Source organism: Pogona vitticeps, chromosome 1, assembly GCF_051106095.1.
Source record: "Pogona vitticeps strain Pit_001003342236 chromosome 1, PviZW2.1, whole genome shotgun sequence".
NCBI lineage: Eukaryota > Metazoa > Chordata > Lepidosauria > Squamata > Agamidae > Pogona > Pogona vitticeps.
This window is the reverse complement of record NC_135783.1, coordinates 163,299,782-163,316,417: the sequence shown is the minus strand read 5'-3', so window position 1 is coordinate 163,316,417 and position 16,636 is coordinate 163,299,782. Positions and strand designations below refer to the sequence as shown.

The window sequence follows — 16,636 nt, the reverse complement described above, 5'->3', positions numbered from 1 at the left end:
CCTGAGAATCTTAAAGTGATCAGTGATAGTGGTTCCCCACATATGGATAACTTTGCAATAAAAGTACCTGTGGGTGAATTTGTGAGTGAGGAGGAAGGCGGACACACTAAGATCGCAAAGAAGGACTCATCCAGAGATGTTCAGGAGGAGGAGAGGGAACTGCTTACTCTTTCCCCAGCTGAGAAGGTGAAGCCCTGAGCCAGAAAGAAAGCAGGCTTCACAAGGAAACAGCAAGCAGAGGACATCCAGTGGACATCAGATGACTGCTAGTTGACCGAAGAGTACACAGAAGAAGGAGCCAGAGATCATCAGATGGACCCTGAGTTCCAGCAGTCATTTGACCAACTGAAGAAGGTGTTAACGACCAGACCAGTCCTCAGCACACCTGACAACAACCGGGAGTTCATCATCTTCGCAGATGCATTGAACGTTGGACTTGGAGAGGTGCGGTGCCAGGCCGATGACAGCGGGAGTGTGCAAGACTTGGACTTTGTAATCCATAATGTCAGAGGGACTCAGAGTGTGGATGCTGGTATCTTGCCTGAAAAACCAAATGACTGATGGGAGGATAAGCAAAACTGGTAATGTATAATAAATGTTCTGGTTTTGAATAGTGATGAAAAACTGAATATTGATGGACTGAGACGTGAAGAATGATGGAAGGACTTCTAAAACAAACTGGAATGATATTGTAGGAGAAAAGTATGTACTGAGAGTACTGTTAATGATTTGCCTGTGCACAATGATTATCTGAAGAACTTCTGTTATTATTAAATCTGATTCCCTTCAATAAATAAGGTCTGTTTCAATTCACAAGACAAGTGTCCTGACAAACGTCATTTATATTGTGGATTGAGGTAATCCATTGGTGGCAGCAAGAGGAAAATGCGACGTGAACCTTTGTGAGGGCACAACACTTAGGTGCCACAAAGGGTGAACACCACAATGATCTATAAGCCAGAAAGCTAAAGAGCACAGGGCAAGTCGAGATGATGACATTAAATCTGCTAGCTAAACAAAATGTGTCAAATATCTGTGGAAAAATGCTAGCTGTAGTCATGATTAGGAGTAATTCATGGAAAAAGCAGTGAAATGAACAGCAAAAACTGCAGCACAAACACCAAGAAATTTTTTTCTGTCTAATAATCCCCTGAATCTGTTTCAGAATGTTGCAGGGAGAGTTGATGAGGACTCATTGTAAGGCACACTTACAATGAAAAAACAACAACACTCTCTTTTATGGGATTAAGTCTTTCTGGGCTGTAAAGGGTTTTTTTTTTTCATTTTTTAAAAAACACCCTTATTTGGACCTGAAAAACAACTGACAACCAAGACAGGTTGCTCAGGGTTAGATGATGTTGATACTATGCAGCAGTCAGTACATTAGCTGCTGTATTTTGAAGAAATGGAAGCTTCTGGCACGTGTATAGTTTTTTTGCATTAATCAAGATGCTGGGGGAGCAAGGAATGATGATGGTTGCCTGGTCAGCTCAGGTCAGATAAGACTGCATCTATGGCACTAAAGAAGAAAAAAGAGAGAACAAGAAAAGAAAAGCCACTTGCAAAGGCATCTCTTGCCACTGCTGCAACTTAGGAGTACAGGGACAGTTTTCAGTATGGTCCATGTTTCCTAATATAATGAGTAAGCATGAAGACCAATTTTCAAATTCTGTATTTTTCAGTGAATCCTAAAGAAGAACATCAACCCAGATTGAATGGAAATACTTTCCAAGAAAAAGTAGTTCAATTACCATGACTGAGGGACTTCCAAGGAGCTGGATATTTTCATTAATTAATTGTAGTAGTCGTTGAAATGTAGGATCTTCATATTTAAATCGCTTGCCAAGTAGAATGGACACAATAATATTGGCAACAGCTGCATTCATAATTGTAATGATCTCAAAAGGTTTTCCTGTACAAAAAATGATTAAAGAATTATATTTCTATAAATGAAACTCTGAAATGCAAAATTTATCAGATGTAAATGTCCTTCTAAATGCCTGAAGACACCAATATCAGTGTATACATGTATACATGTGGACGTTGAATGTACATTAGAAAATAAAATTCCACTCCTCAGTATTTTTGAGTTTTGAAGCTAAGGAATAATGAATACTGAAAAGAAATGTTACACAGGATGTCTTTGGGTGTATAAACACTCTAGAGACATAAACACACAATTTCCAGAGAAAAACCTAAAAAAATGAAATATCACCCCACCCACCTTCGTGAGATTCAAATGTCTTTATCAAGATATTGCACTCCTCAACAATTTTGTCTTCTATGGTTCTCTTGCCCATTCCATAGTCCCGCAATGTGGTTATGGCAAACCGCCGCATCACTTTCCAGTTCTCACCATGAGAAAAACCGATACCTTGAATAGAAAAGGTGAAGAGAAATAAGGTATAATGTAAAATGTGAAAGCAAGAGGAGAAGGGGATGACAGAGGACGAGATGGTTGGACACTGTCATCGAAGCCACCAACATGAATTTTACCCAACTCCGGGAGGCAGCGAAAGACAGGAGGGCCTGGCATGCTTTGGTCTATGGAGTCACGAAGAGTCGGACACAACTAAACGACTAAACAACAATACTGATTTAATAATCTGTTTCCTCAATTTCTGAATCAAGACATATCTTAGCTAGAATTTGATTCCCATGGGAAGATAAGAGTTCAAAGATAGAGTTTAAAGAATGAGCACGTCAAATAAGTCAAGTTAGCTGCAGCCTTACAGGCCTGGAGTATTGTAAATGGGGACTCTGATATGCAAATACCCAAATATCCTGGAGAGGAAACGAAGCTTCACACCTGAATGGGAAGGAAGCTATTCTGAGTTGAATGGGCCATGAGGAGGATTAAGGATCAGATCAGCTGTGCCTCAAACAGGTCTCAAGATTTTACAAGTGAAGCCACAAATGATAACTTTGATGTTAGATGGTAGGAAATGGGATTAATTTTAGAAGGTAGTACAGAAGCTGAGATGATTAGATTAAGCATAATTAAGGAAATGTCCTACAGTTAGCAGGAGAGACAACGGAGGATATTAGAACTGAATTTAGACAAGTAGTATGCCTAGGAGCAGTTAGGAAGACAGTGTTGGAACAAAGGAAGGGAGAAACAATTTTGTCTTCTATGGATCTCTTCCCCTTCATGGATTGCTGCCTTGTCGCAGCGAAGGGGCTTGAGCAACTCAGAGAAGCTATGAGCTATGCCGTGCAGGGCCACCCAAGGCGGACAGGTCATAGTGGAGAGTTCCGACTAAACGCAATCCACCTGGAGTAGGAACCGGCAATTCCACTCCAGTATCTTTGCCAAGAATGCCCCATGATCAGAAACAAAAGGCTAAAAGATATGACGCTGGAAGATGGGCCCCTCAGGTCGGAAGGCGTCCAACATACTACTGAGGAAGAGCGGAGGACAAGTACAAGTAGCTCCAGAGCTAATGAAGTGGTTGGGCCAAAGCCGAAAGGACGCTCAGCTGTGGACGTGCCTGGAAAGGAAAGTCCTATATTGCAAAGAAAAATATTGCATAGGAACCTGGAATGTAAGATCTATGAACCTTGGGAAGCTGGAGGTGGTCAAACAGGAGATGGCAAGAATAAACATTGACATCCTGGGTGTCAGTGAACTAAAATGGACAGGAATGGGTGAATTCAACTCAGATGATTATCATGTCTACTATTGTGGGCACGAATCCCATAGAAAGAATGGAGTAGCCCTCATAGTCAACAAAAGAGTGGGTAAAGCTGTAATGGGATACAATCTCAAAAATGATAGAATGATTTCAATACGAATCCAAGGCAGACCTTTCAACATCACAATAATCCAAGTTTATGCACCAACCTCCATTGCTGAGGAGACTGAAATTGAACAATTTTATGAAGATTTACAACACCTTCTAGAACTGACACCAAAGAAAGATGTTCTTCTCATTCTAGGGGACTGGAATGCCAAAGTAGGGAGTCAAGAGATAAAAGGAACAACAGGGAAGTTTGGCCTTGGAGTTCAAAATGAAGCAGGGCAAAGGCTAATAGAGTTTTGCCAAGAGAACAAGCTGGTCATCACAAACACTCTTTTCCAACAACACAAGAGGCGACTCTACACATGGAAATCACCAGATGGGCAATATCAAAATCAGATTGATTATATTCTCTGCAGCCAAAGATGGAGAAACTCAATACAGTCAGCAAAAACAAGACCTGGAGCTGATTGTGGCTCTGATCATCAGCTTCTCATAGCAAAATTCAAGCTTAAACTGAAGAGAGTAGGAAAAACCACAGGGCTATTCAGGTATAATCTAAATCAAATCCCTCATGAATACACAGTGGAAGTGAAGAACAGATTTAAGGAACTTGATTTGGTGGACAGAGTGCCTGAAGAACTTTGGATAGAGGCTCGTAACATTGTACAGAAGGCAGCAACAAAAACCATCCCAAAGAAAAGGAAATGCAAGAAAGCAAAGTGGCTGTCCAAGGAAGCCTTACAAATAGCAGAGAGGAGAAGGGAAACAAAATGCAGGGGAGATAGGGAAAGTTACAGAAAATTGAATGCAGACTTCCAAAGAATAGCAAGGAGAGACAAGAGAGCCTTCTTAAATGAACAATGCAAAGAAATAGAGGAAAATAACAGAAAAGGAAAAACCAGAGATCTGTTCAGGAAAATTGGAGATATCAGAGGAACCTTTGGTACAAGGATGGACATGATAAAGGACAAAAATGGAAGGGACCTCACAGAAGCAGAAGACATCAAGAAGAGGTGGCAAGAATACACAGAGGAATTATATCAGAAAGATTTGGATATCCCGGACAACCCAGGCAATGTAGTAGCTGACCTAGAGCCAGACATCCTGGAGAGTGAAGTCAAGTGGGCCTTAGAAAGCCTGGCTAACAACAAGGCCAGTGGAGGTGATGGCATTCCAGCTGAACTATTTAAAATCTTAAAAGATGATGCTGTTAAGGTGCTACATTCAATATGCCAGCAAGTTTGGAAAACTCCACAGTGGCCAGAGGACTGGAAAAGATCAGTCTACATCCCAATACCAAAGAAGGGAAGTGCCAAAGAATGCTCCAACTACCGCACAATTGCACTCATTTCACACGCTAGCAAGGTTATGCTCAAAATACTACAAGGTAGGCTTCAGCAATATGTGGACCGAGAACTCCCAGATGTACAAGCGGGATTCCGAAGGGGCAGAGGAACTCGAGACCAAATTGCTAACATGCGCTGGATTATGGAGAAAGCCAGAGAGTTCCAGAAAAACATCTACTTCTGCTTCATTGATTATGCAAAAGCCTTTGACTGTGTGGACCACAGCAAACTATGGCAAGTCCTTAAAGAAATGGGCGTGCCTGAGCACCTTATCCATCTCCTGAGAAACCTATATGTGGGACAGGAAGCAACAGTTAGAACTGGATATGGAACAACGGATTGGTTCAAAATTGGGAAAGGAGTACGACAAGGCTGTATCTTGTCTCCCTGCTTATTTAACTTATATGCAGAGTACATCATGCGGAAGGCTGGACTGGAGGAATCCCAAGCTGGAATTAAGATTGCTGGAAGAAATATCAACAACCTCCCATATGCAGATGATACCACTCTGATGGCAGAAAGTGAGGAGGAACTAAAGAACCTTGTAATGAGGGTGAAAGAGGAGAGTGCAAAAAACGGTCTTAAACTCAACATCAAAAAAACTAAGATCATGGCCACTGGTCCCATCACCTCCTGGGAAATAGAAGGGAAAGATATGGAGGCAGTGACAGATTTTACCTTCTTGGGCTCCATGATCACTGCAGATGGAGACAGCAGCCACGAAATTAAAAGACGCCTGCTTCTTGGGAGGAAAGCAATGACAAACCTTGACAGCATCTTAAAAAGCAGAGATATCACCTTGCCAACAAAAGTCCGAATAGTCAAAGCTATGGTTTTCCCAGTAGTGATGTATGGAAGTGAGAGCTGGACCATAAAGAAAGCAGACCGCCAAAGAATTGATGCCTTTGAATTGTGGTGCTGGAGGAGACTCTTGAGAGTCCCCTGGACTGCAAGGAGAACAAACCTATCAATTCTAAAGGAAATCAACCCTGAGTGCTCACTGGAAGGACAGATCCTGAAGCTGAGGCTCCAATACTTTGGCCATCTCATGAGAAGAGAGGACTCCCTGGAAAAGACCTTAATGTTGGGAAAGTGTGAAGGCAAGAGGAGAAGGGGACGACAGAGGATGAGATGGGTGGACAGTGTCACCGAAGCAACCAACATGAATCTGACACAACTCCGGGAGGCAGTGGAAGATAGGAGGGCCTGGCGTGCTCTGGTCCATGGGGTCACGAAGAGTTGGACACGACTAAACGACTAAACGAACGATGGATCTCTTGCTCATTCCATGGTCCAGCAATGTGGTTACGGAAAATGTCTGCATCACCATGAAAAGCAATTATACCATGAGGACACAGGCAAGGCAAAATTTCTAGTTAGCTCCAAATGAAAACCACGCACCCTGCAGTTATAGTGAGAAGAACAGATAGGAAGGTGATGTCTTTAGTACTGTAGAAGATTGGGGGACTTGGCTGAATGAAGCAAATTTTGAGAGCACTGATTTGTTCCATCTATCAATCAAAGGTTCACCTAAGGTTTTATACATTCCAAAAGAACCCCAGTTATACCATTCTGGCCATTATTTGGATTGTTTCAATTATTTTCATTTACATGACTCAAGACTAAAATTGATTCATTTGTCCTGGCAATTGGTTTATTTCCTCCTTGCTGGGAGGGTGGTTTTAAATTATACCAATGATGTATCACGTCATTCATTATCATTTCAACACATGTGAATGTTGCTGTTGATTTACTTCCTTTGCAAAGGGGTCAGGTTTTGGGGTGCTGTGGCCACCTCAAGATCACTACGCTTGGATCCTTTAATTTTTAAAGGGATATCAGTGAATCTCTAGTTGCAGCCACTGCCACAACAAAACCAATATGAATATGTTGCCCAGGAGACAACCTTTCCCCTTCCTTTGTGGGTGAAAGAAGGTTTAAGCCAAGAAAGTGACATTTCCTGCTTTGAAATGTAAAGAAAGGAGTGTTGTATGATTGTCTCCTCTCTCACTTTTGTTAACCCTGCTCTTCACAACACTTTGCAAATCTTTTTAAATCCACTTCCTCCTTTGGACTCTGTGTAAAATGGAAAATAAAAATTAAAGCCAGTAACTGAGTGGGAGAGATTTGCAGGAGAATAAGGAAATGGGGATGAGTGAGGGCAGGAAAAAGGGTAAGGAGAGAGAAGGCTTATATTGCTGTATTGATATATCGATATAAAAGAAGGACAAGATGGAACCTAATTACCCTAAGAAACAGTAGGAAAAAGGGAATTGATACAAAATCAAAAAGGAGAGTAGCTTGATCTAACAATTCAAATAGAAGGAAATGAATCAACACAGTTTTAACAATGTAAATGATCCAACTGATATATATATATATATATATATATATATATATATATATATATATATATATATATATATATATATATATATATATATATATATATATATACACACAGTGGGGTCTTGACTTGAGAACTTAATCCATATTGGAAGGCGGTTCTCAAGTCAAAAAGTCTGTAAGTCAAGTCTCCATTGACCTACAGTGCATTGAAAACCGATTAATCCCGTAACAGGCCGTTTTTGTTCCATTTTGGTTTTTTTCTGGTCTGTAAGTTAAATCTCAATCTGCAAGTCAAACCTAAATTTTGCGGCCAGAGATGTATATGTATATGTATATACATATGTATATATGTATATATATCAGTTGGATCATTTACATCGTTTAAAAGTGTGTTGATTATATATTATATATGGAACAAAAACGGCCTGTTACGGGATTAATCGGTTTTCAATGTATGTATGTATGTATGTATGTATGTATGTATGTATGTATGTATGTATGTATGTATGTATGTATGTATGTATGTATGTATGTATGTATGTATGTATGTATAAATTGACTGCTGGGGGAAAATGTTTCAATATAAGAATGAAAAGAATTGGTATAACTGGGGTTGTTTTCTTACATGTGGCTGACCCCTTAGTTTGTTCATTCCATCCATTGGAATCACCTCCATTACTTCCCTTGTGATATACTATGAAACTGAATGTATTTCTTTCTTTTACCTATAATGCATTGCCTCTGTTGTTGTGTCTCTTCTGTTCATCTTTAGAGTGGTCTTCAGATCTGACTCCTACGCTCATTACCCTACCTCTCACTTCACCAGCTCTCTCAGTCCTTCCAATGGTGGGAATCCTTACCTCAGTTCCCTTCTTCTGGCTTCTGCTCCTCCCCCATCTATTGAAATCCCTATCACCCTATTCCATGATTTTTTAGTGCAAATCATACCCTGAGCAGTCAATAGGTTACATCCATCTGTTAACCTGCTGCTTTTGGGCCTAGCTATGATAAGAGAGGGTTGTCGAGAGAAAGGACTTCACCATAGCCATTTGTATGATCTTCAAAGACTGGGATGAGGGGTCTGTCCGCAAATGCATCAGCCTGGTTGACCAGAGCCTCTTTTATTGTCTCGTACCCGGTCAGGACCACCATCTTCTGGAGTCCCATCTGGAGGCTGAAGACAGGACCATACTGTTTGGACAACTGAAATTCAAGAGAAGAAAAAGTGAGGAATTCCAAGACTGATATTGTTTCTGTTATAATTCTTTTTGCTGAGAATTTTTTAATGGCAGTGATGGATATTATTGTTAGAGTTTTTATAACCTTGTTTGCTTCCTGCAGTTTATTTGAGAGGAAGGAACCTTTTGGGCCTGGATGACTATCAATTCAGTTTTAACTAATAGTTCCCTCTTGACTTTGATTTAAAATAGAGCCCCTTTTCCCTGCTTTGAGCTTTTTTCCCTCTCTTGAATTTATTTATTACAGTTGGGTGACCATCTCATAAAACATATTATATGGCTAAAATATACAAAATGCAATTTAAAAAGTGTACAACCAGTTCATAAAACATTATATGGCTAAAATATACAAAATGCATTTTAAAATATTGTACAACAGATAATTAATTGCCTACTAGTTGTAATACGTGGGGAGAATCAGTTATAGCATTTTTACAGATATCCTTTGAACCATTGGATTGTCTGGGCAAACTGGTTTGGACAGGATCTTTGGGGTATAGGGAGTCCTCCCTACATATTTGTAAACATTTGTAAACATTGTGTCTCTTTGGTTGGGACCACAAAATTTATCTATGCTTGACAATAAACCACCTTCCTGCTAAAACCAGTTAACCTGCGACCTCAGGAGACTATAAAGGAGCACTGTGCCATTGCAGCTGCACAAAATTTGCTGCAGAGAATGTAATGAGAGAGTCTTGGTCAGAAAGAAGCTGCTTGATCTAAAATTCATTAGGTCTCCCTGGATATCTGAGAATAATTGGGCTCAAGAGGTTGGTGCGTAGATCTCTATTAAAAAGACTGTACAGTAAAACACGGCCTATAATTTCCACTTGGCCATCGTTACATGGAGTTTGTTGAGGTCTCTTGCTGAAAGCAATCAGTTGTTGATTTGTGGAGTTGTAACTAATGAAACATTTTATTCTTTCTACTATAAATGTCTCAGAAAGAGTTATTGAGACTGTAAGTGCCAGTTCCTGAGAAAAAGAGGTGAAATAATGTGGGGAACTTGAAGCTCTTCAAGGTCCCCACACTTCTGTTGAACAGCTAGAGGAATTTAACAAAAAATTCAGAACTCTACAACAGGTTATGGGCCTAGAGAGCAGAGAGACAGAAAGCTACCGAATATGATTGAAGCTTTGTTGTTATTTTTTTCCAAAGTATTTGCATTTTTTCCTCTCTCCTTCACAGTGTTTAACCAGAAACACCTCATAACTGGCTGTTTCTCTTCTAAGATTGCTATCCCAAGTTGCTAAGAAAAAAAAGAGGAAAAATGGATCTTAGTTAGAGCATGGCATTTTGTGGGAGCTTTTGAGAACTAACATTTTTAGATTTTTCTCAATAGAAAAACAGGCTTCAGTTTAACCTCAGAGTTTTGAAGGTACATGGTTGTTTACAAAGACTAACAGAAGCACAAAACAAAGATAAATGGGAAGTAGAGAATAGTATAGGAAAAACAATAATAAAGCAAAGCAAAAAGTGTGCTGCTTATATACCGCCCCATAGTGCTTCAAGCACTCTCTGGGCGGTTTACAAACTAATTATGCAGGCTACATATTGCCTCCCCAGCAAGCTGGGTATTCATTTTACCCACCTCGGAGGGATAGAAGGCTGAGTCAACCTTGAGCCGGCTACCTGGGATTGAACCCCAGGTCGTGAGCACAGAAGAATGCATAGATCAAAAAGGCTTTGTTGAGACTTCAACTGAAAGTGGTTCAGATGTCATGATGAATAGGAGGGGCCAATCACAGCCAATCACACGCCTGCTAAAGATGTGGGAATTCAGATCACAGGGCCAAGGATCAGCCATTCTCAAGAGGTTCCTCACCCAATGGAAGCTGAACTAATTTTAAATCAAAAGAATAAAGGAATTGCATCAAATATATAGAGCCTAACTCTAATGGAGAGACAAAGGGAAAGGCTGGAAAAGCTTGGTCCATAATTGGACATGGGCACAAAACATGGTTCAGAGGTTCAGGCCAGTTTGTTGGCACTGCACCACAAGTGCTATGCATTCACCTCCCCCACCCTCCCTGCCAGCTCACCCACTCACCAGCTCACTCATATGAAGAGGCGGGGCTGGGATTTCTGCAGTGCTGCCTTTGAGTGGGTGGCTGAGTCAGAGGAGGGAAGCACGTGCTCCTGTTCTGACTGAACAACTGTGCAAGGGAAAGAGCAGTGCATGCTGGCTGGTGAGTGAGGGAGCCGGGATGGGGAGTGGGGAAAGGGAATGGAACCTGTACAAACCTCCAAACTGAGGTTTGTGTCCATCTCTACTCATCAAAATGGGATGGGAATTTTGCAATGTGTGTTGCCTGATTAAATAAGACTATTATAGTGATGTATAGGGTCCAACTGCAAGGTGCTACTAACGGCAGTTAATCAGGGTGGCTGCTGGGCTTCTCAAGCAGAAGATCGGGAATTCAAATCCATGCAATGGAGTGACCTGAGCTCTTGTCCCTTGTTCCTGCTTCTGCCTACCTACTGAATTAAACTGCTGCTGAGCCACTAGGCTTGTTGATCGAAAGGCCAGCAGTTTGGATCTGTGAGCTCCTGTGACTCCCAGATTCTGCCAACCTACTCAGGCAGTAGCCCAAGTGGACTTTGGAGCACCATTTTGGCATTCGATGGCTGGACAGGTATTGGGTGGGGCAGAACCCAGCTCTTGTTTTCTTCAGCGCAAAGGTAGTTCAGTTTGCCCCCAGGAGGCAATTGAGGTTGCACAACTGCACCAACAACAGCAGATGAATAGGGTCCAAGGTGCTACTAATGTAACGGTAGTTGATCCACCGGGCCGCTGATGAGCTGAGCTCCTGTAGTTTGTTCCACGTTCTGCCTACCTACTGTAGAATAGCTGAAATGAACAGTCTGCCAGTTTGGGGTGGGCCCGAGACAGGCCCTCTTTGGCACAGAGGATGCCCAGATGGGCTTGGGGGGGGGCTTGAGACAGGCTTGGTTGGTGCTTGGATGCCCAGACAGGCTTGAAAGCAGCCTCTTGCCTTCTTTGGGAACATCACATTTGCCCACAGGAGCCAACTGAGGTTGCACAACAACAGCAACAACAGATGAATAAGGTGGTACTACTAATGTAACAATGGTTAATCCATGGGGCCACTGGACTTCTCAAGTGGAGGATCAAATCCATGCAATGGCGTGAGCTGAGCTCCTGTAGTTTGTTTCAGGTTCTACATACCTGAGGCAGTAGGAAGCTGGAATGAACAGCCAGGAATTAGAAATGAAGCCTGAGTGGGCTTGCTTTATTTATTTATTTATTTATTTATTTATTTATTTATTTATTTATTTATTTATTTATTTATTTATTTATTTATTTATTTGTTTGTTTGTTTGTTTGTTTGTTTGTTTGTTTGTTTGTTTGTTTGTTTGTTTGTTTGTTTGTTTGTTTGTTTGTTTGTTTGTTTCCCGCCTATCTGGTCTTTGCGATCACTCTAGGCGGCTTCCAAACACATATATAAAACCAACAAATAAATATAACAGAATAATTATTACATTAAATGACAAATTCTACAAGATGGGAAAATAAAAGTAAATAGAGGAAAAAGAAAGAAAGAAAGAAAAATAAATAAAGAAAACAGATCAAGTATTGACTGGAGGGAAGGCCTACATAAACATCCATATTTTAATGGGTTTTTAAAAATACCCAGCGAATGGTCTGCACGGCTCTCCGGAAGAAGATTGTTCCAGAGGTGAGGAGCTACCGACGAGAAGGCCCGGTTTCTTGTTTTTTCCTTCTGGGCCTTCCTCGGTGTCAAGCTCCTCAGCCTCACCTCCTGACTCACGCAGGTGATAAAGGTAGACCTTGGTGGGCATAGGCGTTCCACCAAATATCGAGGCCCTAAACCATTTAGGGCCTTATAAGTAAGCATTAAAACTTTGAAGTCAACGCTGTACCGAATGGGCAGCCAGTGCAGTGCGGCCAGAATAGGAGAAATGTGATGGTATTTTCTCACTCCACTGAGGAGTCTGGCCGCCACATTCTGCACCACTTGGAGTTTCCGCATCAACCTCAAGGGCAGCCCCACGTAGAGTGTGTTACAGTGGTCTAATCTTGAGATTACGAGCACATGCACCAAGGTAGTGAGTGCCCCCCTATCAAGATGGAAAAAGGCGGTGCAGACCACCGACGCCATCTGCATTTCCATGGTGAGCGCCGGGTCCAGATGGATCCCCAAGCTGTGAACCCCACTCTTTGCAGCAAGGGTCACCCCCCAAACGAGAGAGAGTCATCCAAGCCGCTGACAGTGGGGCCACCCACCCTCAGAACCTCCATCTTGTCCGGGTTCAGCCTCAGCCCATTTTCCTGCATCCATTGCAGTACAGTCCCCAGGCAGCACTGGAGGGATAGAACGGCATCTCCTGCAGTAGGTGAAAAGGAGATGTAGAGCTTAGTGTCATCAGCATATTGATGACACGATGCCCCACACCCCCTGCTGACCCCACCCAGCGGCCTCATGTATATATTAGATAGCATTGGGGAGATGATCGAGCCCTGAGGAACATGACAACTGAGGGTCCATGGGGCTGATAACCTCTCCCTAAGCTGTACTCTCTGAGGACGCTCCCTGAGGAAGGACCGTAACTATGCAAGTGCCAAGCCACCAATTCCCAACCCGGAGAGCCTCCCCAGGAGAATACCGTGGTTGATGGTATCAAAAACCGCTGAGATGTCGAGAAGGACCAACAGAGATATTTTACGCCTGTCAGCCTTCCTCAACAGGTCATCATACAGGGCGACCAATGCCATCTCTGTATCGTGATGTGGCCTGAAGCCTGACTGAAACGGATCCAGGGCATCTGTTCCATCCAAATGAGCTTGAAGCTGCTCAGCCACCACCCTCTCAACCACTTTGCTAATGAAAGAAACATTGGTGATGGACCTATAATTGCCAATTTCGTCCACCACCAAATTAGGTTTCTTTCTTATGGACTTTGGAGCACTAATGTAGCCCTTTGGATAAGCAGGCAGGCAACCTGGAAAGAACTTGGCCCAATGAGCCAACATCACCCAGCAGTCAAGATTTGGAAGGCCCTCAGCCCAATTCTTGCCACAGGATCAGCAGCAGGCAAGCCCAAGGCAACTTTAGAGGATTTGGGGCCAACATGGCCCAAGGAGGCTGGAATTGATGCCCGGTGAGGTGGGGAGGATGCCCACACAAGTTGCACATAGCAGCAACATAGACTGTGGCACTGCGGGTTAAACCGCTGAGCTACTGGGCTTGTCCATCAGAAGATCAGCACTGCAGTTTGAATCCATGCGATGGGGTGAGCTATGTCCTGTTGCTTTTCACCCAGCTTCTGCCAGCCTTCTGCGGCAGTAGAGAAGGAAAGGAGGCTGGAATGAACAGGTATGAGTAATTGGAATGAAGCTCAAGAAGACTGGAATAATGAAATACATATAAATATGCATTTCTGAGATTTTTCAGAATAAATGAATCAGCGGATACAGATCCTGGAAATAGGAGGGACATGTCACACACAGCACAACTCAGGAGGAGGAAGCACATTGATCAGGTTTGGGTGGGGGTGAACCTGGCCCTTTTGGCACAGGGATGGCCAAGGAGGGTAGGATGCTGGTCAGCAAGCTGCATTTGAGAATCAAGCCTGAGGAAGTTGGAATGAGCACACAGGCTTTTTGGAAGTGGAGGGAGCTGCAGGACCAGGAAAGCTGTCATGTATCCAGCAACATAGACTTTTGGACCCATTGGACACTGAGGAAGCTGGCAGCAAGGTAGACAGTGGCACTGCAGGTTAAACTGCAGTGCTGAGCCACTGGGCTTGTTATAGGTGCTGTTGTTGTTGCTGCTGCTGTTGTCCATCTTGCTATGGGGGATGCCCGGACAGGTTTTTTGGGGGCAGAGCCTGGCTCTCAGGGAATCAGTAGCACCAACAAGAGAAAAGGGTCCAAGGTGCTACTAACGGCAGTTAATCTGCGGGGCCCCGGGACTGTCAGAAACAGATCAGCTCTGCAATCTGAGGCCGTGCGATGGGGTGATGCCCGGACAGGCTTTGGGTCTGAGACAGGCCTAGGAGACTCACCTGTCACTCATTACCAACGACTGACTAGACTTGCTGACAACCTTCAAAGAAACAAAAATGCTCGTTTAGAACTAGAAAGCTGGGGATTGCAACTTGGCTGCTGAGACCGCCCGCATATGATAAAGATAGCCCTCAGAGGTTTTGGGGGGCTGAGACAGATTGGCCCTCTTGACATGTTCAAGATGCCAGGACCAGCTTTGGGTGTGCCAACTGCCAAGAGCCCTGGCTGGCCTAGCCACGTTTGGGGATGGGGACAGGCTTTGCATGTGCCAAGAGAGGGTTGGCTGGTGTTCTAGTCAAATTCGGGTGTGCCAAGGCAGGCTCTGGGTGTGCCAAGAGGGTTGTCATCACATTCTGGTTGTGCCAAGAGGGTTGTCTGCCCCTCTTGTCATGTTCAGGGGTGCTGGGACAGGCTATGGGTGTGCCAAGAGAGGGTTTAGGCTTGTATATCAAGAGGGCTGGCCTGGGTCTGCCCGAACCAAAGGCTGTCTGCGTCTCACCCCATCACCAATTCGCTTGGTTTCAGATTGCAGAGCTGATCTGGTTTAACCCATGCCAGGCATCAGTCATGCAAAACTTATCCCGACGGAACTACATGACCCAGCAGTAAGTCAGGGGGCAGAAGGTGGAACAAACTAGGAAACAGCAGCAGGCAGGAGTTCAACAGTTCTTGGTCTGCTGGTCTGGCTTGATCCAGCAGGCAGGCAGGCAGGCAGGCAGGCAGGCAGGCAGGCAGGCAGGCAGGCAGGCAGGCAGGCAGGCAGGCAGGCAGGCAGGAGTTCAACAGTTCTTGGCCTGCTGATCTGACTTGATACAAGCAGACAGGCAGGTAGGCAGGCAGGCAGGCATTCAATGGAGGGGATCTGACTGATGGGGCTCAGCCAGATATTCCCGCACCATTATTTCTGCCGAATCCTACTCAGTCTGCTATCTTTCCTCTAAGGCATAGGTCGGGGAACAGGGGTAATTACCCCAAATGGGGTAAAAGTGAAAATCCTGGGGGTTATGAGCAGAGTGCTAGCCCCATTCCCCACCCCCACCCCCTGCAGCCAAACCTCAAATTGTAAGCCACCTCTCCCTGTTACTTCCTTGGTTGTGGCAGGACACTTTTAAATCCATTCTTTCAGATATTGGAGATAAGCCTGCTTGATTGGTTACAGCTGTAGAATAGCCCCGGGCAGTCAATCAATCCAGGGCTTGTGAATTACTGCTTCTGTCAGAGATGACTGCAAGCAAGCAGGAGGAGAGAAAGGTTCCAGTTAACGAGGGAAGGAAGGTGCGAGAGACTGACAGCTTCATCAAGCTTATTTAAATATACAAAATGGAGGGAGAAAATGGAGGGAGGGAGGGTGGATAAATGTGTGTGTGTGTGTGTATGTGTGTGTGTGTGAGAGAGAGAGATTGACTCAAAACTGTGAAAATGAACAGGCAAGCAAAAGAGAAACTTTGAATTAAGGTGGGGGGGAAAGGGTGGCTTTTAAAAGTGCTGTCTAGGTTTATCACTGCTTTCCTTCCAAGAAGCAGGCATCTTTGAATTTTGTGGCTGCTGTCACCCTCTGCAGTGATCATGGAACCCAAGAAAGTAAAATCTGTCACTGCCTCCATATCTCCTCCTTCTATTTGCCAGGAGGTGATGGGACCAGTGGCCATGATCTTAGGGGTTTTTTTTTATGTTGAGCTTAATTCCTCCTCACTTTCTGCCATGCTTTTGCGTAGTCAATGAAGCAGAAGTAGATGTTTTTCTGGAACTCTCTGGCTTTCTCCATAATCTAGCGCATGTTAGCAATTTGGTCTCTAGTTCCTCTGCCCCTTCGAAATCCAGCTTGCACTTCTGGGAGTTCTCAGTTCACATACTGCTGAAGACTGCCTTGTACGTAGGATTTGAGCATAACCTTGCTAGCAGGTGAAA

General features: G+C 43.6%; 1 protein-coding gene across 1 annotated transcript in view; it reads right to left on the bottom strand.

Annotated features, from left to right (window-relative positions):
* LOC110070796 (cytochrome P450 2K1-like) overlaps positions 1 to 16,636 on the bottom strand; it is a 39,748-nt gene that overhangs the window by 19,042 nt on the left and 4,070 nt on the right. Inside the window, exons 2-4 of the mRNA XM_078377868.1 lie at positions 8,479 to 8,641; positions 2,225 to 2,374; positions 1,752 to 1,912 (exon numbers count right to left, since the gene is read on the bottom strand). Of these exons, the coding sequence (XP_078233994.1) occupies positions 1,752 to 1,912; positions 2,225 to 2,374; positions 8,479 to 8,641 (474 nt within the window). The remainder of the gene's footprint in view (positions 1 to 1,751; positions 1,913 to 2,224; positions 2,375 to 8,478; positions 8,642 to 16,636) is intronic.